At 44.6% G+C, this 27,350-nt stretch overlaps 1 protein-coding gene across 1 annotated transcript in view; it reads right to left on the bottom strand.

Annotated features, from left to right (window-relative positions):
- The window catches only part of LOC126267886 (solute carrier family 26 member 10-like), a 122,180-nt gene extending 105,201 nt beyond the window's left edge, over positions 1 to 16,979 (bottom strand). Inside the window, exons 1-2 of the mRNA XM_049973195.1 lie at positions 16,926 to 16,979; positions 8,445 to 8,693 (exon numbers count right to left, since the gene is read on the bottom strand). Coding sequence (XP_049829152.1) covers positions 8,445 to 8,693; positions 16,926 to 16,979 — 303 coding nt within the window. The remainder of the gene's footprint in view (positions 1 to 8,444; positions 8,694 to 16,925) is intronic.
- Between the last annotated feature and the right edge of the window lie 10,371 nt (positions 16,980 to 27,350).

The following is a 27,350-nucleotide window of genomic DNA, read 5'->3' as shown; positions in this document are numbered from 1 at the left end:
TATGGAAGCCGAGCAGAAACCTACCGTACTGCGACTCGCACCAGGCAGCATACAACGTAACTGTTCTAAGATTCGGGAAAAGGATTTAATTTTGAATGAAAGGTGGAAACACTGGCAAAACTTTGATATACGCCCAAGTTGAGAATTACACGTTTTCTGCCAAGCCCTTGCTAATCCTAACACAGTCACGTACAAACCCTTTCATTCACATTAGAAAGTTTATGGTAACGTATTTCCTGAAATCTGAACAGCTACTAACACGGATTGTTCTTAAATAAAATGCTCGCCATACTATTAAGTTTATCAAGTGTTTGGTCACCGATCTGTTCAATATGCCACGCAGAATTACTGTCTTTATTCATGCACAAAATTACTTAAAAAATCCATATTTTCTATTAAAAAAAAGCACCGGTATAAATTTTGCTTTACTTCAAAGCATCTTTGAGGCATGTACCACAACTAAAACCGCCAAACTATATCTTCCTTCGGAGCTCATACTACACATTGAAAGGCTGGGCTCCGACTCTTTAGACTGCTGTAAGCATTCGCTGTCTCCAAGCCAAAAGACGCGGGAAGAATACTGTTCTCTGATTGGCAAGTTTTCTTTAAGGTCAATAGAAATTTGTTAATTCTCCCGCGTTAGTCCCCGATTTTCATGACTAAGGCCGGTATTACACTATCATATTTCTTTGACAAAGATTTGATCAAAGATATGACCATATTCGTCAAATTTGACAAAGATATCTGACGTCGCGCTAAAAACGGGTATTCACTGTCGTCATATTTTTCATCAATTTCAAGATGGCGGACAACAGCCTCTTATTGTTGCTAGTGCCACAACTGCACTGTGTGTGTACTTGGAAGAAAAGCAGCAGAAAAAAAGGAAACATATTTGGATGAAACCGAGGTAGTAAAAGCATTCAGCAAATGTTTTACGAGAGCTGCCAATGGAGGACGCAAATTACTTCCAAATGGGTGAGAGTGTATTTCAGTATTTGCTCAGTAAAGTGGCTTCTCATATTACAAAAGATAATACTCTTTTTAGAAATGCTTTACGTGCCAAAGACAGGCAAACGGGGAAAGTGGGTTTTCTTGACACAGGAGAGAGCTACCCTAGTTTACAACACAGCACTCGAATATCACATTGTACACTAACCAAAATAATCCCTGAAAGATGTGAAGTGATTTATAAAGCACTAAATGGACAATACGTGAATGAAAATAAATGTTTAGTACACTATATGGGCAATAAAAACTATTTTTATTTTTGAATGATGGAATTAGTGTTCGAACAACTGCAAAATTAATAAAAGGTACGAAACAGATGAAGCGCTTTTTAACTTGTGGCATCTAGACTTCAGGCATAAACAAAGTAGAGTACTAACAAAGAATTTTTTTTATTTTCTATTCTCTATCCCGGCTTACTGAAAAGCTGCCTGGATGTTTCCAGATGTAGAGGTGGATGGCTGTAGCTGTAACTGTGGACATGAAGTCGCTTACAGCATATTCCACATGCCCATCAACGCACAACTGATAGCATGCACTGTACCCCTTGCTCACCCCCAACCTTGTCGAGGCGAGTTTATTAAAAATATAAAAAAAGGAGTCGAAGGAACACACCAACGTTTAAGCCATATTTACAAACACACTACAGAGACGTCAAGTAGCTGTAGCGACACCACAGCTCCAAGCAGTTACGTTTCACATTGCAGTGAACACAAGACAAACGATTTTTATGATCAAATGTACGGCGAAGCCCTAGATTTGATCATATTTATTTGATGACAGGCGACATTTGACAAAGTCCCCAATCACATCATCAAATTTCTTTGACATAAATATTTGACATATCAACTTTGAGAAAGAGATTTGATAGCGTAATACCGGCCTAACCAATCAACAAATAACACACTTTCGAACCGTAATTTTTCCCGAAATAAATACTTAACATTCAAAAGTTTTATTTCTACTTTATGTTATTAACTCTTTTCATTTGCACTCGAATTAGCTTTACTTTTACCTTAAAGTTAGTTAACATATTATGATACAAAATTCCCCGTCGTGTGCATTCACACTGTCTTAAAAAATTGTCACGCTAGTTCGTGCAGTGTATGGTAGTATAACAGTGATCTGCATATGTACTTTAGACCATATTTAAGCATTATTCACACTACTAAAAACATGTACAAAACTACACAAACATAAATAAACAATAAAAGCCTTGAAGAAACAAACAGAACAATTCACAAAAACATTTTCTTGACCCGTTTCTTGAATTTCTCTGCCCGCTACTGTACTCTGGCGGATAAAAATTAGAACTACGTACTCGACTGAATCCGCTTCATACTATCTGTCATTGTGCACACATGAGTAATTCTGCCGATACATCGGCTCCAGACTGGAGCGAAATAAAGGACCCACGCCTCACTATGACAGCAGATCATGTTTTATGGCGATTTTTTAATAATTTTGTGTCTGAAAACAGAGTTATGACATCTTAATAGGTTCTAGAAATATATGAGTTTGGCAGCACAGCTGAAGCACCTGACTTAAAAAACGCACAGTAATACGGGTAGTACATTATAGCCCCTGTATTCTACACTGACGTAAACATTACTGTTTATGATATTCTAGAGTTGTCAAGCAGATATTCAATTCGTCATAATATTTGGACGGTTCAGCTGGCAGTAGTCTGGAGATGGGACGCTGCTGGTCCTGAGTACCTTCGAAATGTTACTACTCTGGAGATGGCACCCATAAACACGAGATTACTAACCTCATGCGCCAGGAGTTGTGTGTGCTGTACCCACTGCGAAGGCACTAACAGCGTAGCCGTTGGAAAGAAAACTGCATGTTAAAATCTACTACCGGCTGAGAACGTCATACTTTAGTGCATGTCAGCGCAGGGCTTGATGGCTTCCTAAGAGGACAGAACTTGACTCTACCTTTGTCCATCAACAAAGGAGGTGGCTTACAAAACACTCGTTCGACGTATACTTGAGTATTGCTCATCAGTGTGGGATCCGTACCAGATCGGGTTGACGGAGGAGATAGAGAAGATCCAAAGAAGAGCGGCGCGTTTCGTCACAGGGTTATTTGGTAACCGTCATAGCGTTACGGAGATGTTTAGCAAACTCAAGTGGCAGACTCTGCAAGAGAGGCGTTCTGCATCGCGGTGTAGCCCGCTCGCCAGGTTTCGAGAGGGTGCGTTTCTGGATGAGGTATCGAATATACTGCTTCCCCCTACTTATACCTCCCGTGGACATCACGAATGTAAAATTAGAGAGATTCGAGAGCGCACGGAGGCTTTCAGACAGTCGTTCTTCCCGCGAACCATACGCGACTGGAACAGGAAAGGGAGGTAATGACAGTGGCACGTAAAGTGCCCTCCGCCACACACCATTGGATGGCTTGCGGAGTACGAATGTAGATGTAGATGTAGATGTACCTAGAAGATTATCAGACAGCTTAATTTAATGGATCATTTTGAGACGACTTTCTCAGGCGGCAGATGATTTTGGTGGTTAATCAAGGCAGCGGAGCGGCTGGTGCGTTTTGCACTGGAAGCATCGGTCCCAGCACTTGGTGGATACTGTGAGTACTGTCTGCTGGTCCATGTACTCTACTGATCAAAAGTATCCGGACACCACTGCGTGATGAGGAGTGTCCATTAGGCTTCACGAGAGGCGGGTGAGCCAGTGTAACAGGAGATCGGGAGTATTGTGTTGTGAGAACAGAGGCAGGAGCAGTAGAACGAATAGGCCAGGAGAGTTTAGCGACCTCCAACTTGGACTAGTCATTGGATCTCACCTGAGTAACAAATCCATCTGGGTCGTTTTAAGCCATTCGAAAGGTGCCAAAGTCGACTATCGGTGATGTTAGTGTGAACAGGAAACGCGAAGGAACAGTCACAGCATAGAGAAAACCAGGCAGACATTCTGCACTGCCGGAGAGGAGCCGTCGAGCATTGGAGTCGGTGGTTGTAATAAATCTCGTGGAATCAGCGGCAGGATTCACTCGTGAGTTCCAATTTGCTACCAGCAGTCCATCTAGCACATCGGCTTCATGTAGGGAAATATGAAAGTAGTATCTGTTCGCGAAAGTACAGATACCATTGATGACCGTGCAGCTTCTCTAGAATTAAATGATAATTAATTCAACACTCTAGCTGCAAACAGGCGTTGATGTACATCATTGGGGGCATGTTGAAAATGTGTACCCCGACCGGGACTCGAACCCGAGATTTCCTGATTACATGACAGACGCTCTACCCATCTTTCTTTTTTAATCTCATTTTGTTCGCTTAATCTGCTGGGGGCAGACGTCGTAAGACATCCGTTTAAGTTCGTTGGTGATCGATTAACTCAGTTTTTTATTATTATTACAGAGGGCAACTGACCCTCTGACCGAACACGCAGAGCTACCGTGCCGGCGTCCATCTGAACCACCGAGGAGACAGAGGATAGTACGGCTGCAGGTACTTATCCCTTGCATGCTCACATTCGCAACATGTCCACACCACTACATTCATAGTGCGCCTAATAGATGGTTGCCCATTAGTGTGGAGGTAAAAACAATAGGGTACAATGGTGGAGCAGCTCCGTATAAGGCACGCTTTCCTGCAGTCAGCGTGAAGCGACGCTTGAGGCCATGGAAAGAGCGATTCCAGGTGACAATGAATTAATGGAAACGAGTGATTAGGAGAGATGAATCGCACTGATGGTCTTGGGAACGTTACCTGCGATCATGTGTAGTGCAACAGTAAAGTGCAGAGGAGAACTAAATACTGAAGGATATGAAGTCATTTTACGGAGTTGAGAAGTACATACAGCAGAGGAAGAGTTCGGAGACGATTATTTGTATCATCATGACAGTGTATGCTATCATAAAGCAGAATCTGTGAGGCAATGATTTGTGAACATTGTCATTCGTGAAACAGACTGGGGTGTCAAGAATACCGAATGTTACCCATTGGGCCGGCCGAGGTGGCCGAACGGTTCTACAGGCTACAATCGGGAACCGCGCGACCGCTACGGTCGCAGGTTTGAATCTTGCCTCGGGCATGGATGTGTGTGATGTCATTAGGTAAGTTATGTTTAAATAGTTCTAATTTCTAGGGGACTCATGAACTCAGAAGTTTAGTCACAAGGCGCTCAGAGCCATTTGGACCATTTTGCTACCCTATGGAACACCTTTGGAGTGAGTTCGAACGTCGATCTACCTCCAGTCACCAACATGACAACCATGTTTCGTTTCGGCTCTTGAGAGAGAATGTGCAGCCATTCGTTCACAGTCATTAAGACGTATTATTGAAAGTAAGCTAGCAGACTTCAGGCCATGTAGTGCATGCCAGTGAAACAACGTGTATGATTGGCCAACTGCAGAACCAATTGTGGAGAGGAATAATGCAGCACTGCCGGTATTATCTTCGTGGCGGTATTCGAGGTAACTTACAACGTACGCCTCATTGAAAGTATCCTCAGCAGAGGTCAAGTTGAGAAAGACGAAGGGTAGTTGCGCTTCATATTACTGTCCACTCACAGGTGTGTGTACAGTTTTCATGAGATAGTGTTGGCATGACAACGTCAGCGTAGCACGAGTTCGACGAGACTCACCAACAGCGTCGTCTGACGTAACGCACGACGTCATTCTCAATGGAGAGAAGTCTTCCGAAGTAAGAGTGAATTCAGGTGGACCGCAGGGGAGTGTCGTAGAACCGTTGCTACTCACAATATACACTTCTGGAAATGGAAAAAAGAACACATTGACACCGGTGTGTCAGACCCACCATACTTGCTCCGGACACTGCGAGAGGGCTGTACAAGCAATGATCACACGCACGGCACAGCGGACACACCAGGAACCGCGGTGTTGGCCGTCGAATGGCGCTAGCTGCGCAGCATTTGTGCACCGCCGCCGTCAGTGTCAGCCAGTTTGCCGTGGCATACAGAGCTCCATCGCAGTCTTTAACACTGGTAGCATGCCTCGACAGCGTGGACGTGAACCGTATGTGCAGTTGACGGACTTTGAGCGAGGGCGTATAGTGGGCATGTGGGAGGCCGGGTGGACGTACCACCGAATTGCTCAACACGTGGGGCGTGAGGTCTCCACAGTACATCGATGTTGTCGCCAGTGGTCGGCGGAAGGTGCACGTGCCCGTCGACCTGGGACCGGACCGCAGCGACGCACGGATGCACGCCAAGACCGTAGGATCCTACGCAGTGCCGTAGGGGACCGCACCGCCACTTCCCAGCAAATAAGGGACACTGTTGCTCCTGGGGTATCCGCTCACGCCCCAACATCGTGCAGCCCGCCTCCAGTGGTGTCGCGACAGGCGTGAATGGAGGGACGAATGGAGACGTGTCGTCTTCAGCGATGAGAGTCGCTTCTGCCTTGGTGCCAATGATGGTCGTATGCGTGTTTGGCGCCGTGCAGGTGAGCGCCACAATCAGGACTGCATACGACCGAGGCACACAGGGCCAACACCCGGCATCATGGTGTGGGGAGCGATCTCCTACACTGGCCGTACACCTCTGGTGATCGTCGAGGGGACACTGAATAGTACATGGTACATCCAAATCGTCATCGAACCCATCGTTGTACCATTCCTACACCGGCAAGGGAACTTGCTGTTCCAACAGGACAATGCACGTCCGCATGTATCCCGTGCCACCCAACGTGCTCTAGAAGTTGTAAGTCAACTACCCTGGCCAGCAAGATCTCCGGATCTGTCCCCCATTGGGCATGTTTGGGACTGGATGAAGCGTCGTGTCACGCGGTCTGCACGTCCAGCACGAACGCTGGACCAACTGAGGCGCCAGGTGGAAATAGCATGGCAAGCCGTTCCACAGGACTACATCCAGCATCTCTACCATCGTCTCCATGGGAGAATAGCAGCCTGCATTGCTGCGAAAGGTGGATATACACTGTACTAGTGCCGACATTGTGCATGCTCTGTTGCCTGTGTCTATGTGCCTGTGGTTCTGTCAGTGTGATCATGTGATGTATCTGACCCCAGGAATGTGTCAATAAAGTTTCCCCTTCCTGGGACAATGAATTCACGGTGTTCTTATTTCAATTTCCAGGAGTGTATATAAATGACCTTGTGGATAACATCGGAAGTTCACTGAGGCTTTTTGCGGATGATGCTGTAGTATATTGAGAGGTTGTAACAATGGAAAACTGTACCGAAATGCAGGAGGATCTGCAACGAATTGATCCATGGACCAAAGAATGGCAATTGAATCTCAATGTAGACAAGTGTAATGGGCTGCCAATACATATAAAGAAACATCATTTGTCATTTAGCTACAATACAGCAGGTCAGCAACTGGGAGCAGTTAATTGGATAAATTATCTGCAAGTAGGCATTACGAGTGATTTAAAATGGAATGATCATATAAAATTGATTGTCGGTAAAGCAGATGCCAGGCTGAGATTCATTGAAAGAATCCTAAAGAAATGCAGTCCGAAAACAAAGGAAGTAGGTTACAGTACACTTGTTCGCTCACTGCTTGAATACTGCTCACCGGTGTGTGATCCGTACCAGATAGGATCGATACAAGAGATAGAGTAGCTCCAACGGAGAGCAGCGCGCTTCGTTACAGGATCATTTACTAATCGCGAAAGCGTTACGGAGATGACAAATTCCAGTGGAAGACTCTGCAGGAGAGACTCTCAGTAGCTCGGTACGGGCTTTTGTTGAAGTTTCGAGAAGATACCTTCACCGAAGAGTGAAGCAGTATATTGCTCCTTGCTACGTATATCTCGTGAAGAGACCATGAGGATAAAATCAGATAGCTTACAGCCCACACAGAGGCATATCGACAATACTTCTTTCCACGAACAGTAGGAGACTGGAATAGAAGGGAGAACCGACAGAGGTTAGATTAGACTAAATTAGATTAGTACTTGTTCCATAGATCACGAATACGACACTTCGTAATGATGTGGAACGTGTCAGGTTAACAAACGGTGTCTGTACAAGATATTACATTACACAAAATATTACATGACACACAATATTTTTTTTCTTTTTTTTGTGGAGGTTGTGAAATTACCCACTTACTATATCCAAAAATTCATCTAATGAGTAGAAGGAGTTGCCATTAAGAAATTCTTTTAATTTCCTTTTAAACGCTATATGGCTATCTGTCAGACTTTTGACGCTATTAGGTAAGAGACCAAAGAATTGTGGCAGCATAATTTACCCCCTTCTGAGCCAAAGTTAGATTTAACCTTGAGTAGTGTTGTAACCATGTACACTGCTATTACTTTTGAATTCGTTCGGATACTCAAAGTACCCTCCGTCAGGCGGCTTGCGCAGTAGGGATGTAGATGTAGATGATGTCCAGCTGGACTGTCAACTTGGCTTCTAGGTCCGGCTGCGAACCCGAGCACATTATCACTAGATGTTCCACGTTAGTGATTATAGGTGTAGAGACCTGGCCAGTCATGAGACAGGTGACGGCGAAGGTGCCCATGGAGATGTGTCGCGAGGTGCCGAACAGGGCGTAGACGAAGACGGGCAGCAGCGCGACGTAGAGCCCGCCGACGGGCGCGGCTCCGGCCAGCAGCGCGTAGCCCAGGCCCTGCGGCACGTGCATCACGGCCACCACGAGCCCCGCGGACAGGTCGCCCGCCAGCTGCTGCCGCCAGCGGTACCGCGGCACCCACTCCGCCGCCGGCACCAGCTGCGGGCCCACAGCCTCACTCACACAAGGCCTCCCGTACACCGTACAGCCCCAGTCGCCCAGGGGGCCTCGTGACCCAGGTGTAATATTAACCCTAAGACGCCTAATGGGGGGGTTCGTTGAACCAACATTTCTTTTATGTCCCCTGCTTTTACCCAAGTAACTTTCATACTACATATTCCCATTGAGTTATTGTTTCTTGGCTATTTTATGAAACATTAGTGTCAATATATTTTATAGAAAATTCCAGCTTTGAAAGAAAAAATAAACAAACTTATTATGGTTCCTACAACCCCCCACCCTTTAGGCTTCCATCATCATCATCATCATCATCATCATCATCATCATTTGAGACTGATTATGCCTTTCAGCATCCAGTCTGGAGCATAGCTCCCTTATAAAATTCCTCTATGATCCCCTATTCAGTGCTAACATTAGTGCCTCTTTTGATGTTAAACCTATTACTTCAAAATCATTCTTAACCGAATCCAGGTACCTTCTCCTTGGTCTGCCCCGACTCCTCCTACCCTCTACTGCTGAACCCATGAGTCTCTCGGGTAACCTTGCTTCTCCCATGCGTGTAACATGACCCCACCATCTAAGCCTGTTTGCCCTGACTGCTACATCTATAGAGTTCATTCCCAGTTTTTCTTTGATTTCCTCATTGTGGACACCCTCCTGCCATTGTTCCCATCTACTAGTACCTGCAGTCATCCTAGCTACTTTCATATCCGTAACCTCAACCTTCTTGATAAGGTAACCTGAATCCACCCAGCTTTCGCTCCCATACAACAAAGTTGGTCGAAAGATTGAACGGTGCACAGGTAACTTAGTCTTGGTACTGACTTCCTTCTTGCAGAAGAGAGTAGATCGTAGCTGAGCGCTCACTGCATTAGCTTTGCTAAACCTCGCTTCCGGTTCTTTCACTATGTTGCCATCCTGTGAGAAAATGCATCCTAAGTACTTGAAACCGTCCACCTGTTCTAACTTTGTTCCTCCTATTTGGGACTCAATCCGTTTATATTTCTTTCCCACTGACATTACTTTCCTTTTGGAGATGCTAATCTTCATACCATAGATCTTACATTTCTTATCTAGCTCAGAAATATTACTTTGCAAACTTACAATCGAATCTGCCATCATAACAAAGTCATCCGCATATGCAAGACTGCTTATTTTGTGTTTTGTGTATCTTAATCTCGCCCAGCCACTCAATTGTTTTCAACATATGATCCATAAATAATATGAACAACAGTGGAGACAGGTTGCAGCCTTGTCTTACCCCTGAAAATACTCTGAACCATGAACTCAATTCACCGTAAACTCTAACTGCTGCCTGACTATTCATGTAAAGGCCTTTAATTGCTTGCAAAAGTTTGCCTCTTATTCGATAATCTCGTAGAACAGACAATAACTTCCTCCTAGGAACCCGGTCATATGCCTTTTCTGGATCTATAAAGCATAGATACAATTCCCTGTTCCACTCATAACACTTCTCCATTATTTGCCGCAAGCTAAAGATCTGGTCCTGACAACCTCTAAGAGGCCTAAAACCACACTGATTTTCATCCAGTTGGTCCTCAACTAATAATCGCACTTTCCTCTCAACAATACCTGAAAAGATTTTACCCACAATGCTGATTAAAGAGATACTTCTGTAGTTGTTACAATCTTTTCTGTTTCCGTGTTTAAAGACTGGTTTGATTACTGCTTTTGTCCAGTCTGATGGAACCTGTCCCAACTCCCAGGCCATTTCTATTATCAGTGCTGATTAAAGAGATACTTCTGTAGTTGTTACAATCTTTTCTGTTTCCGTGTTTAAAGACTGGTTTGATTACTGCTTTTGTCCAGTCTGATGGAACCTGTCCCGACTCCCAGGCCATTTCTACTGACATTCCACTGTATTTGATGAGTTCCGACTTAATTTCATCCACCCCAGCTGCTTTATTGCACTGCAATCTATTGACCATTTTCTCCACTTCCTCAAATGTGATCATATTTCCATCATCATTCCTATCCCATTCTACCTCCATGCTACAGAAAATTTCCCTTAGTAGTACTTCATATTTCTCATCTCTAAAACAATACAAGTCAGTTTCTTGTTGGTTGGTATTCTTGATATTCACAACAATAGTTTTACTTTGAGAGGAAGTGACTGTTGATGTCAGTCAGTTGTTATTTATCTTGTAAACTTGCAGTGAGTTAGTGCAGTTCCCTACTGTTCACACAAAGATTTAGAAATGGCTAAAAGAATATGTGACTCGTCCATAGAAAGAGTTCTGAATGAAATTTTGGATGAAATTTCTGACTCGGGGAATGAAAGTGAATATGAGGATGGTGTTATGGAGTATGATTCAGATCGGTAAAGTGATGTGGAAGTCAGAGAAGATAAAGATAGCGCAGCTCCAGGCAGTGATAATCAGGATGTTATTGTGGCCAAGTCTGGAAGAAGGTACGTAACCACACAGCCTAGAATTCCTCGGAGGTCTGTTGCTAATATAGTAAAAGAGCAGGCAGGAGTAACTTCAGCTGGTGTTTGCCATTCACCTAGAGAATCCTTGAATTTACTTCTTACGCCTGACATCATGCATGTTATAGTAAAACATTGAAATGAAGAGGCAGTTAGGCGAAATGTTACTTTGATTAATGAAAAAGAATTATATGCCTTTATAGGATTCCTGATACTTATGGGGGCAAATAAGGACAATTGTGTCAGTGTACACGATCTTTTGTCAGACCTAATGGGTCAGCCAGTTTACAAGGGTATTATGGCAAGAGAGTGTTTCAAGGAACTTTTCGAAATCATAAGGTTTGATGACAAAAGTACCTGCCAACTAAGAAGGACAGCAGTCAAGTTCACAGCAATCTGTGATGTTTTCAGCAAAGTGAATGATAGGTTTCTACTACTGTATAAACCTGGGGTCCACCTCATCATTGATGAAATACTCAGCTTGTTTAGAGGGCGCTGGAACTAGTGAAATTGCAGGCAGAAGAAAGAAGTGCCAATGCAAGAGGGTTATCTAACAAATTTTTTAATCAAGGGAGACTATTTTACAAAAGAAAACCAAAGAAGTGACAACAGAAGCACGTCAGCCTCCTGCAGGGAAAGGTCGGTACTATATGTGTGTAAGAGAAGCTAAAACAAAGAAGCAGAAGTACAAAAACCTAAGTAAATCGAAACAGTATTGTGGACATCGTCATAAACATGTGTGTAACACACATTCAGAAAAAAGTTTGAAGTGTGTATCTTGCCTTAGAGTTGAGGACTCAGATTAGTCTATTCTATATGATCACATCTGTATTTTGTATTGTAATATGTCAATTTTTTATTCACTCAATCCGATATTTATAACAATTAACAACATTTATAAACCGATGCCTCAGTTAAAATACATAAACAATTTTGAAAGTTGTAATTTTTCGTCAGTAAACTTATTTAATACTTGTGGCTTCGCCGAACCCACCCACCCCCTGCTCCTCCCCCTTAGGCATCCAAGTTAGAAAAAAACGCTTGGGCGTCTTAGGGTTAAGAGAACCTCTTGCAAAGCTGCTGAATAGGTCGCTTGAAATGAAGTGCTCATTTTGCTACATTTACGAGGCGTGCTTTTTCAGTAAGTACCGCTTTGAAATTAAAAAACGACGTGCTAAGATATCACAATAATTTTATTTTTACATGAAAGCCTGTACCTTACTCTACTTTTCTACTTAATTTCCGTCAATATTGAGGTACTTGCCATAACGTTGTACCAGTTTTTGAATACCCTCGGTCGTATGTTCATGTTAAAAACAAATCTGGCACGGTTATTACACATCGCGGCTTGGTCATATTTGTATCGAATGAATTTAGTATTGGAGATGAAGCTTTAATTTCCCGACTTGATGTCGTACATGCTGATTGTCGTATTGTGCAATGTCCTTCATTTAAGGATGAGGTGGACGCGTCGAACGCGCCGGATGCGGAAACACCGCAAGAAATTGTCTGTTTATCGTCGGATGAGGATGTACCGGAAGTTTCGTGCTACACGCCCTCGGAATTGGATTCGCCGTCGGACAAATCTAACTAGGCCTATATTCGGTCGTATGTGTAAGTGGCGCACAGAATTTACTCAAACAGATGGTGTACGCTTTGAGTATGGTAAAATGGCAGTTTTGGAGAAACAAGACGAAAAAGCGAAGAACTTTTCTACCCTTCAACATTATGATATTAATGATAAATTTAAGTTTTTTGGTAACAAATATGGTTCTGTAATTATTAATAAAATTGTAACATATGTGTATATGGTTAATGTTAAGATAGAAAGGCTAACTCTAAACGATCAAGCTAACAAAAAGATATTAGAAGATCAGGGGGCATTAGAAAAAGTTCGTATAGCCTGTACTAATAAAATGGATGCCTTTGATCTGAACCCACAAAGGTAAACAGGTGTACCTTGTCGTAAATACACTAGAAGGAATAGGTTTAAGTTTGTAACGTATTCTAAGCCTGAACAAAGTGCTCATATATCTAAAGTTAAATCCTGGACAGATTTAGAGAAGGAGTGTAAAGTAAAAAACCGTATTTTTCAAGTTACTAATCCATTTTATATTGGGTTGCAAATTGCTGATGATGAGCCTGAGAAAAATGATAATGTTCAAAGTGAAGTAAAATATGTCACATTTGTTGTAAGGAATAGAGTCTATATGACTTCACGTAAGAGGAAAGGTAATGTTACATTCTGAATAAAGGTATTTGTTTACAGCTAATGTCTGTGTTGGAATTTTTTTATGCCAGCTGGGACCATATCCGAAACTACCCGGACGATCTACGCCTTCCTTGTTCATAACAACCAGCACAGGATTGATGAACTTGCTATAACACTTTACGGCAACAGGATTAATTATTTTCCAGCTGTTATTGTATTGGAAGAATTGTGGTACTATAAGCCTAATTTGGATGATTTAATACGTCAATTTACGGACACTTATAGAGAAATTGTGTTTATGCCAAACGGTATAAAGTGTGTAAATAGGTACTTTGATTTTAGGCAAGGTCGCTATTGACGATTGTGGTACAATTATTAGAACCTCAATAAAATAACCTCAGAAACGCACAGCCTAAGGCCATCCTAGAAAATGGCCTCACGGGCATTGAGGTCTTATGATCAGGGTAGAAATAAATATAGGCTTGTACATAAGTTATGCAAGTAGAAAGTCCACTGCCATTGTAAATGTTCATATGAATTTTGTGTCACCTGAGGTGGGTATTGTTACGACGCTTGTATTATTTGTTGGACATCGCAGGATGGCGTACAATCTCCGTTCCGCTGTGGGATTCAGAAGAGCAGACTATGAAAGCCTTACCAATAGTCGTCAACAAACCCAAGATGATGAACATAACACAATTAATTCTTCGCCGGAGTACAGGACACGTGAAGACTCTTCACAATCTCAATTTGACGACGGATGGGAAGTGCCGCTGTCGCGCATACCAGCGTACCTATTCAGAGCTGCAGGGGCATCCGCTGCTTGTGAAAACCCTGTGGGAGCCTCATTAGAAAGTCAATCACCACCACCTAGTATTATTAGTGGCGCGATTCCCCGATTTAGGTGTTGTTAATCACTGCATCTCCACTGTTTTGACTTCGTCATCGTCTTGAAGACGCTGACCGCCCAGGTGTTTCTTCAAGTGCAGGAACAGATGGTAGTCACTGGGCGCAAGATCTGGGCTGTACGGAGGATTATCTAGAGTTTCCCATCGAAAAGATGTGATGAGATCTTTAGTCTGATTCGCCATATGCGGACGGGCATTGTCTTGCAGCAAAACGATGCCCTTGCTCAACTTCCATGGACTGTTGCTTTGATTCTGATGTGATTTATGCCACCCATGTTTCATCACCCGTAACAATTTGGCTTAAGAAATCATCGCCGTCGTTGTGGCACCGCTAAAGGAAAGTCTGTGCACTGTCTAAACGTTTGGTTTTGTGCACATCCGTCAACATTTTCGGTACCCAACTTGAGCACAGTTTTCCTTAATTCAAGTGCTCGGTCACAATGCCATACAAAACACTACGAGAAATATTAGGAAAGTCATCCCGCAAGGAGAAAACCGTAAAGCGTCTGTTTTCTGTCACCTTATTGTCCACGTCCTGTATCAGATTTTCATTAACGACCGAAGGACGCCCCCTCCGTTGTTCATAGTGCGCATTTGTGCGGCCATCTTTAAATGCTCTCACCCACTTTCTTACCATTCCATCACTCATAATGTTTTCTCCGTAAACAGCAAAGATCCCACGATGAATATTGATCGCTTTTAGGATTTTAGCACTAAGAAATCTTATAACAGACCGTACTTCACAGTAGAAGGCATCTTAAACACTCAGTACACAACGTAAACAAGGAAGAATCAGAATGTAACGGCGTCAGTGCGTAGACTAAGGTACAGTCTTCCATGTAAAAATAAAATTATTGAGATATCTTAGAACGTCTTTTTTTTAATTTCAGAACGGTACTTACTTAAAAAACACGCCTCGTATGTTAGATAACAGGTACCTGTAGCCACACAAGACCGTGCAATACCACGCAAAGCTTACTGTCTGCATAGTACGACACGCACCGGAATGACGTGGAAATTCCAGCATGGCACCTGGATGTAGTGGCCTGACACCACGGCCTTACCCACCTCTGAAAATTGCGATTGGCTGAGATAGGCAGATGTTTTTATATGTGTTACCTTGACCTGTAAACATATTAGAGGTTTCGTTGCTTTTACGGTTGGTTGCTTTTTCTCTGAGTCGAACAGCCTTCCCACAAGACACTTCACAAATTTGACGACCTCATGTTTTCCCGCATGGCCATAGCTGGTCCGCAAAGTGAACGGCGTCCGGTAGTACAGAGTACCCGTTTTCCATCCACTTTTTCACTCTTCAATATCTGACTTGCCGCCGTTGGGAAAATAAACACTGATGCTTCCTTGTGCCATACGTGCTTCGAGGTACTAGTCGACCTAAAAGCATTCGACTTACGGTAGCTAAATTGTTTGTCGACAAACGATGTAAATACAGTCTATTCTTCTTCTGTGCACCGTAATGTACTGCCCCTTGCCTATTATCCTCACATCCTGCTTTCAATTAGTGTCCGCTCGCACCCAGTGTCTGTAATTACTTTGTGTTTCAATTCATAATGGCTGCTGGACGAAAATAGTGTCTCTTCTTTCCTACATGTCCCATGACCGAAATAACAAACACGACATATACGTTTAAATGTATTCTATATAATGATTTGTCTTTTTTTTTTTCGAGCATAAAGCCCTACTGCTGGGAGACATTTTTTGTTGCGTGTGTGTCTGTCTGTCTGTGTGTGTGTGTGTGTGTGTGTGTGTGTGTGTGTGGTCACGCGCGCGTGTGTGTGCCCTCGCTCTTATGCAATGTCTGTGTACGTGAAAACATGAGAGTTCCATTTACTAATTTAATAACGCTCATCTCATTTTAGAATCGGTGCTACAGACCTTGATTTCGAGAGTCCAAACAATCGTGGCAACATCACCATCATGATCATCATACCATCATCATCATCACTGAAAAACGTGGTGTGTACCTTAGTCTGCAGCACGTATGCAATAACGTACCCCGCAGCCCACATACTGTTAAGTAACAGCTAACTCACATGAAATACCGTGTCGTTACAATAGAATGTAGATAACACTGATCAGAAGGAAGGATAGTCGCACCGTAAAAAGATGTTGTGGAGTGCACATAATATTAAAATGCACTACAAAAATTTTCGTTTTCCTAAAGTTCCCCACCCAGTGTCTCGAGAAGCATATTAAAACATAGTGTCGATAGCGCTAGGTTTTGTAGTGGCATCCACTTTGCGGAATCTCAATATTCTGACACATGTGCCTAATCGCCAGGTCCTAGGTGTTCATTTCCACCTTAATCGCAGTTAAACGTGTACAGGAGGTTCGCTCTACGAATGTGAGACTACATGTGCTCCAATTAACAAATCGCCGACGAAACGAGAAGGATAAAACCACGTTCCATCCAACGAAGGTAAGACAGCGAAGGTCTCCAAACAGCTCAATACGCTCACAGATAATATTTATGAACTATGGTACATATTTTTAATTGCAGCGGCAGCACTGACCTTCTTGAAGCGTTCTAGCACACAGGCAGTGCTGCAAGAGGCAGTGCATCTTTTCCACAGTATTTGCCAACCGCTGGGTTGCGGAGGAAGCGGTGGCTTCCTCTCGGGTACCGTCGCGGGGGACACAGTTCGGCGCGGCTGTGGCGGAGATCTGCTGGCGGCCATCTCAGCACGAGTTGCCGCGACCGGCAGAACCTACCGCAGGCACAAACCTACGGAAGGTAACGCTCACTTTAAATGCAAGCACGGCACCCTGTTGCCAGACTGTATCCGTACATCAGTCATTATCTAGACTGAACTGGTTATAAACAGTAGACGAACATTACAAATTACATGAAAGTGGCTTATTATGGTGCAGATCCTAACGAATAACACTGTCTGGATTACAAAGATAAGCAAATATAATTTTCACACCACGCCTCTTCTCCAGCACAGCAATGCCCTCGCACCGGAGGTCAGTATATTATCGAATATGCAAGAGCTCGCCCAATTCGTCACCTCAGCTACTGCAGTCGACACCGTAGTGTAGGATAGTGACAGTTCCAATTTCACATTAACTTGTGCCGTGATAAATGTCGAACATTGTATCTCAAGAGAACAGTTTATTACTTAGTTATCACCTGAAGCTTACATAGTCGAAGACTGTTGTAAATTGTCCGATACTCCTGTGGCAAAGTACTGGGTCAAAGTAAAATAAATCTTCTAATTGTTTATGTAATAAAATGAACTAATATTTGAAGTGTTTTAGTTTGATAAGCCTTCCCCCAGAGCAATCAAAAACCAAAGAACCCACAGTTACGAATACGAAAAGTTTCGTCGTATATATATATATATATATATATATATATATATATATATATATATATATATATATATATATGGAAATAAAACTTAACTATACGTCATATTAAACACTATGTACAGTGAAACAGTGAAATGTTATAAGAATCTTGTATACAAGTTTTATTTCGGATTTGAACTGCCATGGGATAGGTATCCAATGTGTTATGGCTATTCAGAATACCACATTTGCTAGTGTCACAGGACAAAAACAAGAAAGGAACTTCAGATTAAGTGACAAGCAGGCCGAGGTGATAGTCTTGTAACACCCCACACGTCACTTCTCTGGTTTTGGCGTGTGTTGGGCCCAGCTAATTGACTAACACATCAACAGAGAGTGCAAAACTGCCGCAATATCGGATAACGCAAAAAAAAAGTAATAAGGCCCTGTGACTCCTGATTGAACTGCGGTGGCAGTGTTGACATTAATTGATTTAGAATTGATCACTTTTAATTAAAAAGGGGTGCACATTGATGTTATATTCAGCTATTGAACACCAAATTTATTTTAACTCCCAACCTTCAATCATCACATTACAACACTCTGCAAGACTCTCCTATGAGGCACTGGTTATAAATTGCGTTTGCGTGGAGTAAAGCGCGATAACTCAAAAGTAATTCCTATCGACTGACCCAGGCGTAATGCGAAGTGCGAGAAGATTTCTACAATACACGGGCCATGAAACCTTCGTGGAAACTTTGCCGATGTGATCCAACAAATTAATGTGGCCGGAGCGGCCGCAATATCACCGAATACAACGTGGCGGAGCGGCGTCGTTGTGTGGACGTCGGCCGACCTCGTTTTCCTGCAAGAGTGCGCTCGTCTATTCACTCCTAGCTATCTTGCTCAGTACATAGCTGAACCAAAACTTCCTATCTCCAAGCTCAATCGTTCCTTTTGCTACGTCCTAAACTGCAGAGATGCTCACTCTTTCTCAGGCAAGCTGAGTAAAGAACGCCACATCCGCACTCTAGGCAAGCTGCGAATGTAAGACCTATATGGGGACTTCTCCCAGTCCGCTCTTCGTCTCGGTTTCCCCTCCAGCAAAATCACTTACGCCAACTGCTGCAAAAGTTGTGTTAATTATGCGTCGCTTCCCAGCGCCGACCAATGACTGCTCTGGGAAGTGAACAAATCCCCACAAAATGTCCCTTCCTCTCAACTTCTGCTATTTAGTTCTTCCCAGGCCACCCATCAAGGTTAGCATCTGCACAAAACACCAATTGTTTCCGGAATTCTGACTCCCAGGAAAGTACTTCAAATTCCTCGGTCCTATGTTCCCATCGGAGGCTGGCGTATTTCATTCTGTCGCTCTTCACCTGATTTTCTTCAGACTCTGCGGGCCGTGAATTCAGCTTGAAGTTGCTATAGTCACGAACACGCATATTTTGGCCTATGTTGACCGCTCCATCGTCGCTATGCATGGCTTACTCGCATGTTTCACTGAAAACAGGACCACAGACATTTATCAACAGGCGTACTAGTTCTCCGTCTGCTTCCTGGTACACCAGCATGGGGTCAACCACCCACTCACTGTCACTCATCTTAAGGCAGCTGCAGGCCGCGCCCCGTTACCGCTTTCTCAGTACTTGAGCCACCCTAAGCTGCCTATTATTGCATCCCTTCGCTGCTCCCCAGCCAGCCACGGTCAACTCTGTATACTTCCCTGGGATAAACTAGCCTCCAGTAAATCGATGCTTTTCCACAAAGCTTTCATGTCGTGTGAATTACTTTAAAACCATCACCCGACATTAATTATTCCAATACGTCCATACTATACCCTATGAAAGATGCATTGTGCCTTGTCAGTCATTTTTATTCAGCCCTACTGTTCGCTCAACGTTAGTTAGGTGATCTTTAATGACTTCATGTAAGGGGCATAGTTCTTGCCATCTTACAGTCTATAATACAACAGCTGTCTAGCGAAAGAACAATTAGTCTAAAACAGAAGATGTACTTATGTGTAAAAACAGAAGAGATTCAACATTCTTCTCACAAAAGGAAACAGAAAAAATTATGTGGATAGTAACTTCGATCATTTGAGTAAGGTGGGAGTACGTACATAGAATGAGAAAGATACAAATTTGGAGGCAGCGAGCTCTGTAAACGTTACATTTGCAAACAGGCCATACTTTGAATGTACTCTCCAATCATCATGTAGTAGGGGAAAAAATAAATAAAAGAATTTTAAAAATCATGATGCGTGAAAATTTAGTAATTTATGTTCACAAACTAAGGTACTCCAAATGTACAAGTTATGTGCAGATTACTGACACTGCCACCGAAGATCGTTCGCTTAATTTATTTGACAATTTAAGAAATGAAAGGGCCGGTATAGACTCAAAAAAGGTTTCCAGAATGAGATTATCACTCTCCAGCGGAGTGGGCGCTGATATGAAACTTCCTGGCAGATTAAAACTGTGTGTCCGACCGAGACTCGAACTCGGGACCTTTGTCTTTCGCGGGAAAGTGTTCTACCAACTTTTTTTTTATTTTTTATAGGGATTGTTCCGTCGAAAAATTTGTACCTGTTGTAAATAAATACACATTTGAAACTTGTAACAACCTGTGTATGGGCTGCAATCGTGGGCCGCTCTGATTGTCTGTGAAATGCGCATATCAATTTCTTCTCCCATTATCGAAATATTTGCGGTACAAGTTTAAGATGATTCACTCTTTCTGAGTCGGGTTTGTGTACTTCAGCAGTTAATACGCAGTGGTGTGGATAGATACACTGACGAAGAGTAGACCGATACGCTCTTCGTATATGGATTCGATAAACGCAGTGGAAAAGAGCCGCAAACAGCCCTACGCAGAGCTGTTGTATCCATGGCAACTGCTTAATAGTACTTCTGCATGTGATAGTTTTTGCGTTACTCTGTTTTGTTTTCGATGTTTTGGTGATTACAAATTGCAGTTTTTTTTCACAGTTGTGAAGGTACTTTCATAGAAAGGAAGGTAATTGGAATAACAAACTGGATAAATCGTGAAACTTCCTAGCAGATTAAAACTGTGTGCCCGGGACCTTTGCCTTTCGCGGGCAAGTGCTCTACCATCTTTTTTTTCCGCAAAGGCCTTTTTTTTACATAAAGGAGTATACAGTGTCACCATCAGCAGCAAACTCTTTTTTTTTATTTTTTTTTGTTTTGGGGGAGCACAGGAGAAAGAAAAACAAATAGGCTGCAGATAGAGAGCTATGTGTGAAAGGAATAAACATGTATAAGGAGAAAAAAACTTAGAAGAGGAGGAGAAAAGAGAAGTGAAATAAAATAGGAATACTTTCCGCGCCATGCTCCACTTTGGCGCGCCATCAGAACAAAATGCATTCTATCATTGACCATTGAAGGGGAACGTGGGATCGTCCAGTCTTGGCTGGCAATGTTCGTTGAGATTCCAGCTTTGAGGCGGGTTGGTGAAAATACTTTGTAAATAGTTCGCGAAAGTGGCCCGATAGTGTCGATGCCGGCGAAGTGTGTGTTGACGTACTTGGAGGCGTGTCCAGAAGTCCACCGGATCGACGATGTCGTCCCGGAAGAGGTAGTTGACAGCCATGTCACTGATCCATGTGACGGCGTGCCACTTAGCCGGTGGGAAGTAGGTCGTGTCAGGATATATCATCATAGTAGGAGAAACGTGATGTGGTGGTACTCGGAGGTAGAAAGCCACAATCTTCTGTACGAGGGTCCAGACAGCTGCTGCTGGCCCACACTCAAAACGATGTAAATCTGCATCTTCGACATTGCATTTGAGGCCCAGGGGTGAGTCCACCAGTGCGATACGATGCAGTTTCTGTCTTGTAGTATACTTGCCGTTGACGAGAAGGTACCACATAGAGGTGGTGTCAGTGGTCTGATATGGTTAGTGGATCGTTTTCCAAACTGTAGGCCATGAAACTTGAGGTTGACGTGTTTCGGCGGGGCTGCGTGGTGGAGACTTTCGGAGAAGGCGGTAGTTGTCGCGGGTGGTCGTCTTCCTAGTCCTGGGGAGCTCGGTGCATATGTAGCTATACTCCAAAAAGAAACGGCCGATATGTGACATCGGAGGTGGGATGTGCGCCAAAGACGTCGGTGTGCGTCTCGAAACAGGTGCGAGCTCGGTGGTCAACATTCCAGTAAAACTAGCATTTTTGGCTTTTCCATAACCGGAGCATAGTATTGGTGTAAAGTGCCGTAGTCCTGGCTCTCACATTAACCAGGTCGAGGCCACCATCCCGCTTCGGTAAGGTGAGAGCTTCATACTGGACTTTGAATATGTGTCCAGAGCAAATGAAATAGCCGAAAGCCGCCTGTAATCTGGCCGCCATTGTCGCAGTGATGGGCAGAATCTGCGCTATATGGGGTATCCGGGTTGCCAGATGGTTATTGACGAAGGTGACTCTCTGGCACATATTCAGCGGGCGTAGAATGTGATTTTGTATGTTGGCCCGGATGCGTTGCAGCAGCGCCCGATAATTGATCGCCGAGGTGCGGCGAATGTCTCGCGTGTACACCAACCCGAGACAGCGAAGAGTGTCCACCAGTTGAAATGGGACGACGCTGTCTGCGGGAAGGCCGCGGCCGATCTTCATGGCGCATGATTTTGCCACGTTCATAGCGCTCCCTGCCCCTTCACTGTAACGGGTAATCCACTGCATCGCAGCTTGTACGTCGGCCGCTGAACGTACGACGAGGGCCAAGTCGTCCGCGTAAGCTCGGCAGCGGTACATATGATCCCGGAGTGGAATACCTGTCAAACGTCGCCGTAATCCGCAAATGAGTGGTTCCATCGCAATGGCATAAAGCACCGTCGACAAGGGGCAACCCTGCCGTACTGAGCGTTCAATCCGTATAGGTTCTGTAAGTCTGCCGTTGACGAGAAGTCTGGACGTTGCTCCACGAAGGAGCCGCATAACCACTTGCGTGAACGTCGGGGGAATTGCCATTCGGTTCATCACTGCGTTCAGGAATGCATGATTGACGCGGTCAAACGCTTGTTTGAAGTCGATGGAGATTAAAGCGCCTGGCAGCCTCGAGTTTGTTGCCACAGCGATCACATCTCGATATGCACTGAGGGCTGTCTGTATATTACGATCGCCGCCTAAAGATGTTTGTTCGTGGGAAACAATGTCTCGTAAGACATGTTTGAGTCGCACTGCTAGAAGGCGTGTGAAAATCTTGAAGTCGGAATTGAGTAACGTGATCGGCCGATAACTGTCGAGTCGTGTTCCTCCTGCGGGTTTCGGGACTGGTACAAGTAAGCCTTCCATGAACATTGGTGGCGGGTTCGCCGCGCCGGACAAAAGTTCCCAGTACATGTCCCTCCATCGTGACATCATCAAATCTTGGAAGGTTCTGTAAAATTCGAGAGGTAAACCATCCGGGCCGGGAGATCGATTCAGAGACCCTTTAGCCACAGCGCCTTGGACGTCGTCGTTGGTCACTTCAGAAGTCAGGAGGGTTGCAGCTGCTGCGTTTAGAGTACCAAGTGTCTCCTGGGTAACCTCAGCAATGGCTTCTGCACCGGCAGGTACCTCTTGATATAAAAGTCTATAGTGCGTTGTGAATGCATCCGCAATGGTAGCTTGCGAAGTCAGCCGGCGTCCATCAGCTAAGTCTAAAGTTGTCATTAAAGCCTGTCGGCGTCGACGAACATTTTGAATAATATGATGCATAGAAGGTTCTTCACCGTTAATCCTATCTTGGCTGCGTGCTCGTACAATAGCTCCCTCTAGACGACATCTGGTCAAGGTTAAAATCTTCGCGTTAATGCGTTGAGCTTCTTTTAGACGATCCGGGGATGGAGGTTGATCCATGAGTTCACGTAGAGCGCTATAGTAGAAATCAGTTGTATGGTGATTCCACCTGGCTTTGGCTCTGCCATAGTGTGTCAATGTGCGTCGGATGGCCGGTTTGGCGCACAGCAACCACCACTGCAGTGTAGTCTCGTAACGCGTAATTCGTTGAACACAGGTGTGCCACGTGTCGGTGACCTGTTGTCGACATTCAGGGTCCCGCAGTAGTGCTACATTGAGTTTCCAAGGTCCTGCACTGCGCCATATAGATTGTCGACGTAGGTTCATGGTACAGATGTAGATGTCATGATCCGAGAAGGCAGACGGCCAACGTTCCGCGTCGAGGAGAACTGATTTTAGAGCGTTAGAGATGTATATTCTGTCAAGTCGGCTGGCGGAGTGGCTCGTAATGTGTGTATACCCCGGGCGGTCGCCGTGTACCACTCGCCAAGTGTCGAGGAGACGAAGGCGGCGGACGAGGAAGCGAAGTTCCGGACATGTGGTGAAATGGGGGTATTGGTCTGTGCGCTCGAGAACGCAGTTGAAATCTCCACCTACGATGAGATGATCGTATCGGCCGAGGAATAAAGGTGTGATATCTTCTGCGTAGAACTGGGAGCGATCCCTCCGTTTATCAGTGCCCGATGGGGCGTACAGATTAATGATTTTGAGTCCGTCAACTGTGATGGCCACCCCTCGCGCTGTTGGGAGGTATGCGACATCGGAAACTGCAATCCCTTCTCGGAGGAGGATGGCTGCGCCTGTGTGTTCCATAGCTGCAGGGGCTGCGTACGTCTCATATCCATAACACCCAGCCCAAGTTGCTGTCCTCAGTTCTTGTAACTGGGCGATGTCGATGTCCGCTGCTCTTAGCGTATCACGGAGCAGTTGAAGTTTAGCGTGGGAGCCGATATTATTAGTGTTGATAGTAGCTATTCGGTACGCCTGATGGGAGATTCGTGCTGCCGATAGGGTCGTAGCTGGTGAAGATTGTTGTGGTGGATGCTGGAAGTCCATAGAAGTCGCAGTAGTCGCCGTAGAAACTTCCCCCATTTTAGTGTTGGTCTAACGGAGGAACAGATCTCATTTCCGCATCAGATGGAGGTGGGAAATCCGTGTCATCCGCCCATGAAAAATGTCCGACAGGTTTCACATCGGCGAGAGGTGGCAGCGCCGGCCGAGTCGGCTCAGTTGCGTCGGTGACAACAGGCGTGCTATGTTCCATGGCTTCAGGGCTCGGGGCTTGCGCACGCTCTCTGTTGGACGGTTCACCGTCTTTTGGATGACGCGTCTCCGTGGCAGAGGAGAAAGTGTTATCGTGTTCTCCGTCAGAGTGATGTGCCATCTCTTCGTCCTGCGGAGGGGGCTCAATGGTTGATTCTGATGTCTTGCGGCGTTTTTTTCGTCGTTTGGGCGACTTCTGCTTTCGGCAATGAGTTTCGGTGTCTTAGGAAGGAAGAGATTCACGTCGTTCGGGTACAAAGGCAGCGGGTGCTATGATGCGGTCGTCATTCTCCAGAACACTCTCACTGGCATCCTTGTGATCTTCTAGCGTGCGTGTGTCCGGCTGTTGGACATGTTCACGGGCGGCATCGTCGGTGTCAAGGTGCTGGGACGCCTCCGAGTGTATCGGACCAGAGAGACGCTCATGAACGGCGTCTTGTGTGGGCTGGACGTGCAGTGTCGCCGCATAGGTGACTGGAAGGGTGGTCGTGCTTCTGTCGGTGTTCGTATCGTCGGGCCTTAGTTCTGTGATGCGGCGTTGCAGGCATTCATTACGGACGTGGCCTTCTTTGCCACAACCGGAACATGTTCGAGGTTGTCCGTCGTAAATGACCACCGCGCGGCAGCCGCCGATAGAAATGTACGATGGAACGTGCCGTTTGAGATCGATTCGGACTTGTCTCACACCATTAAGCACCGGATACGTCGTAAACTGTGCCCATGTCTCGGCTACGTGGCTCTGGACTTTTCCGAACGGGCTTAGCGCCGCGATGACTTCATCTTCATTCACCTCGAAAGGCAGTTCGAATACACGGATCGTCCGAAGGCCAAGTCCTGCACGGTCGACATCCACAGGCCCGACGTTTCCGTCGGAGTGCCGAAATTTTAGTCCATGTGGCGTCCTTTGAATAATCTCATTGCAGGCAGCGTCAGAAGTCATCTTAACACAAACGACGCTGCTAATGATCGATAGGTGTATGCCGATGAGTTCGTCACGGGGGATCTTCACGTCTTCGCGTAGGAAGCGTTCGACGGCCAGTGCTTTGGGTCGTGCGTATTCATTTGAGAAGGTGAACTTAAGAGTGTTCTTCCTGTAAGAGTTGGCATTTAGAGCGTGTTCGACTGAGAATCGCTGTGACGACGATGTAAACAAAACACTCCGCGGGCGCAGCGGCGTGGACGGACGAGCGCGGTGCGCACTGCTGCCCTGCTGAACGCAGACTGTAGTTCTGCAGGGTTCGCAGGAGAGCTTCTGTAAAGTTTGGAAGGTAGGAGACGAGATACTGGCAAAAAGTAAAGCTGTGAGTACCTGGCGTGAGTCGTGCTTCGATATCTCAGATGGATCGCCGGCACGGGAGCTCAGCGTGTTCGGTCAGAGGGTTACGTGCCGTCTGTAATAAAAAAAACTGGGTTAATCTATCATCAACGAACTTAAACGGATGTCTTACGATGTCCGTCCCAAGCAGACGCAACGAACAATACCGAACAAACTGAGATTTAAAAAAAAAAAAAAAATGGTAGTTCACCTGCCCGTGAAAGGCAAAAGTCCCGAGTTCGAGTCTCGGTCGGGCTCACAATTTTAATCTGCCAGGAATTTTCACAAAGTAACTTCCTGTACGCGATCTTCTAAAGTGATGTCGTATTTGTATGCTTTTGTTTATGATATTACAACATAGCCCAGCAATAAAAAAAGGAACAGGCTGTACTATCGCTGCACATCAACGTCCTGTTGAGATTAGATTACATTAGATTAGATTATATTAGTACTTGTTCCATAGATCACGAATACGGCACTTCGTAATGATGTGGAGTGAGTCAGTTTAATAAAAGGTGTCCATACAAGATGTTACATTACACAAAATATTACATGACACTTACATTTTTTGGGTGGGGGGTGGGGAAATTACCCACTTTCTATATCCAAAAAATCATCTAATGAGTAGAAGAGCTGCCATTCAGAAATTCTTTTAATTTCTTTTTAAATGCTATATGGTTATCTGATGCTTTTGATGCTATTAGGTAAGTGACCAAAGACCTTTGTGCCAGCATCATTTACCCCTTTCTGAGCCAAAGTTAGATTTAACCTTGAGTAGTGAAGATCATCCTTTCTCCTAGTGTTGTAGCCATGTACACTGGTATTACTTTTGAATTCGTTTGGACTGTAAACCAAATGAGCTACAGCGTCTGGGCAGCGAGACCATTGACGTCCTGGTTACAAGCATGTAGGCTAACTTAGACAATCAGACGCTATTATGAAAGAATTACCACGTTGAATTTTCTTTCAGTGGTCGAGAACACAAACACTAATTTCTGCACACAAATTTTCTCTCGTCTCTTGGCGCCACAAAGGGTGTCGTTTGAAGCCCAATGCTACTGACAGCCATTACGAACACATTGCAACCATTCTGGCTACCGTTTACTATGCACTAAGAACAAACTACAAAAATATGTTCCAACTTAACCATTTAGAGAAAAGTACTCAACAACGTCTTCTAAGTCACAGCCAGATGTCTGTCTGACGGCTTCTTCTATCCCAGTACGTATGTTTCTGTTTGGTGGCCGTTACCTTACCTAGGATCGCTTATTGTAGTCCCATTCCCTACCATTTCTGGAACTCCCAAGTGTTGTTCTTTAAATAGTCAAAAACTGTATGACTATGAAGAGACATTGCTAGTCTTGTTTGTTTGTTAAAATGATAACT

Source organism: Schistocerca gregaria, chromosome 4 (genome assembly GCF_023897955.1).
Source record: "Schistocerca gregaria isolate iqSchGreg1 chromosome 4, iqSchGreg1.2, whole genome shotgun sequence".
NCBI classification, from domain to species: Eukaryota; Metazoa; Arthropoda; class Insecta; order Orthoptera; family Acrididae; genus Schistocerca; species Schistocerca gregaria.
This window is presented reverse-complemented; position numbering and strand designations above follow the sequence as displayed.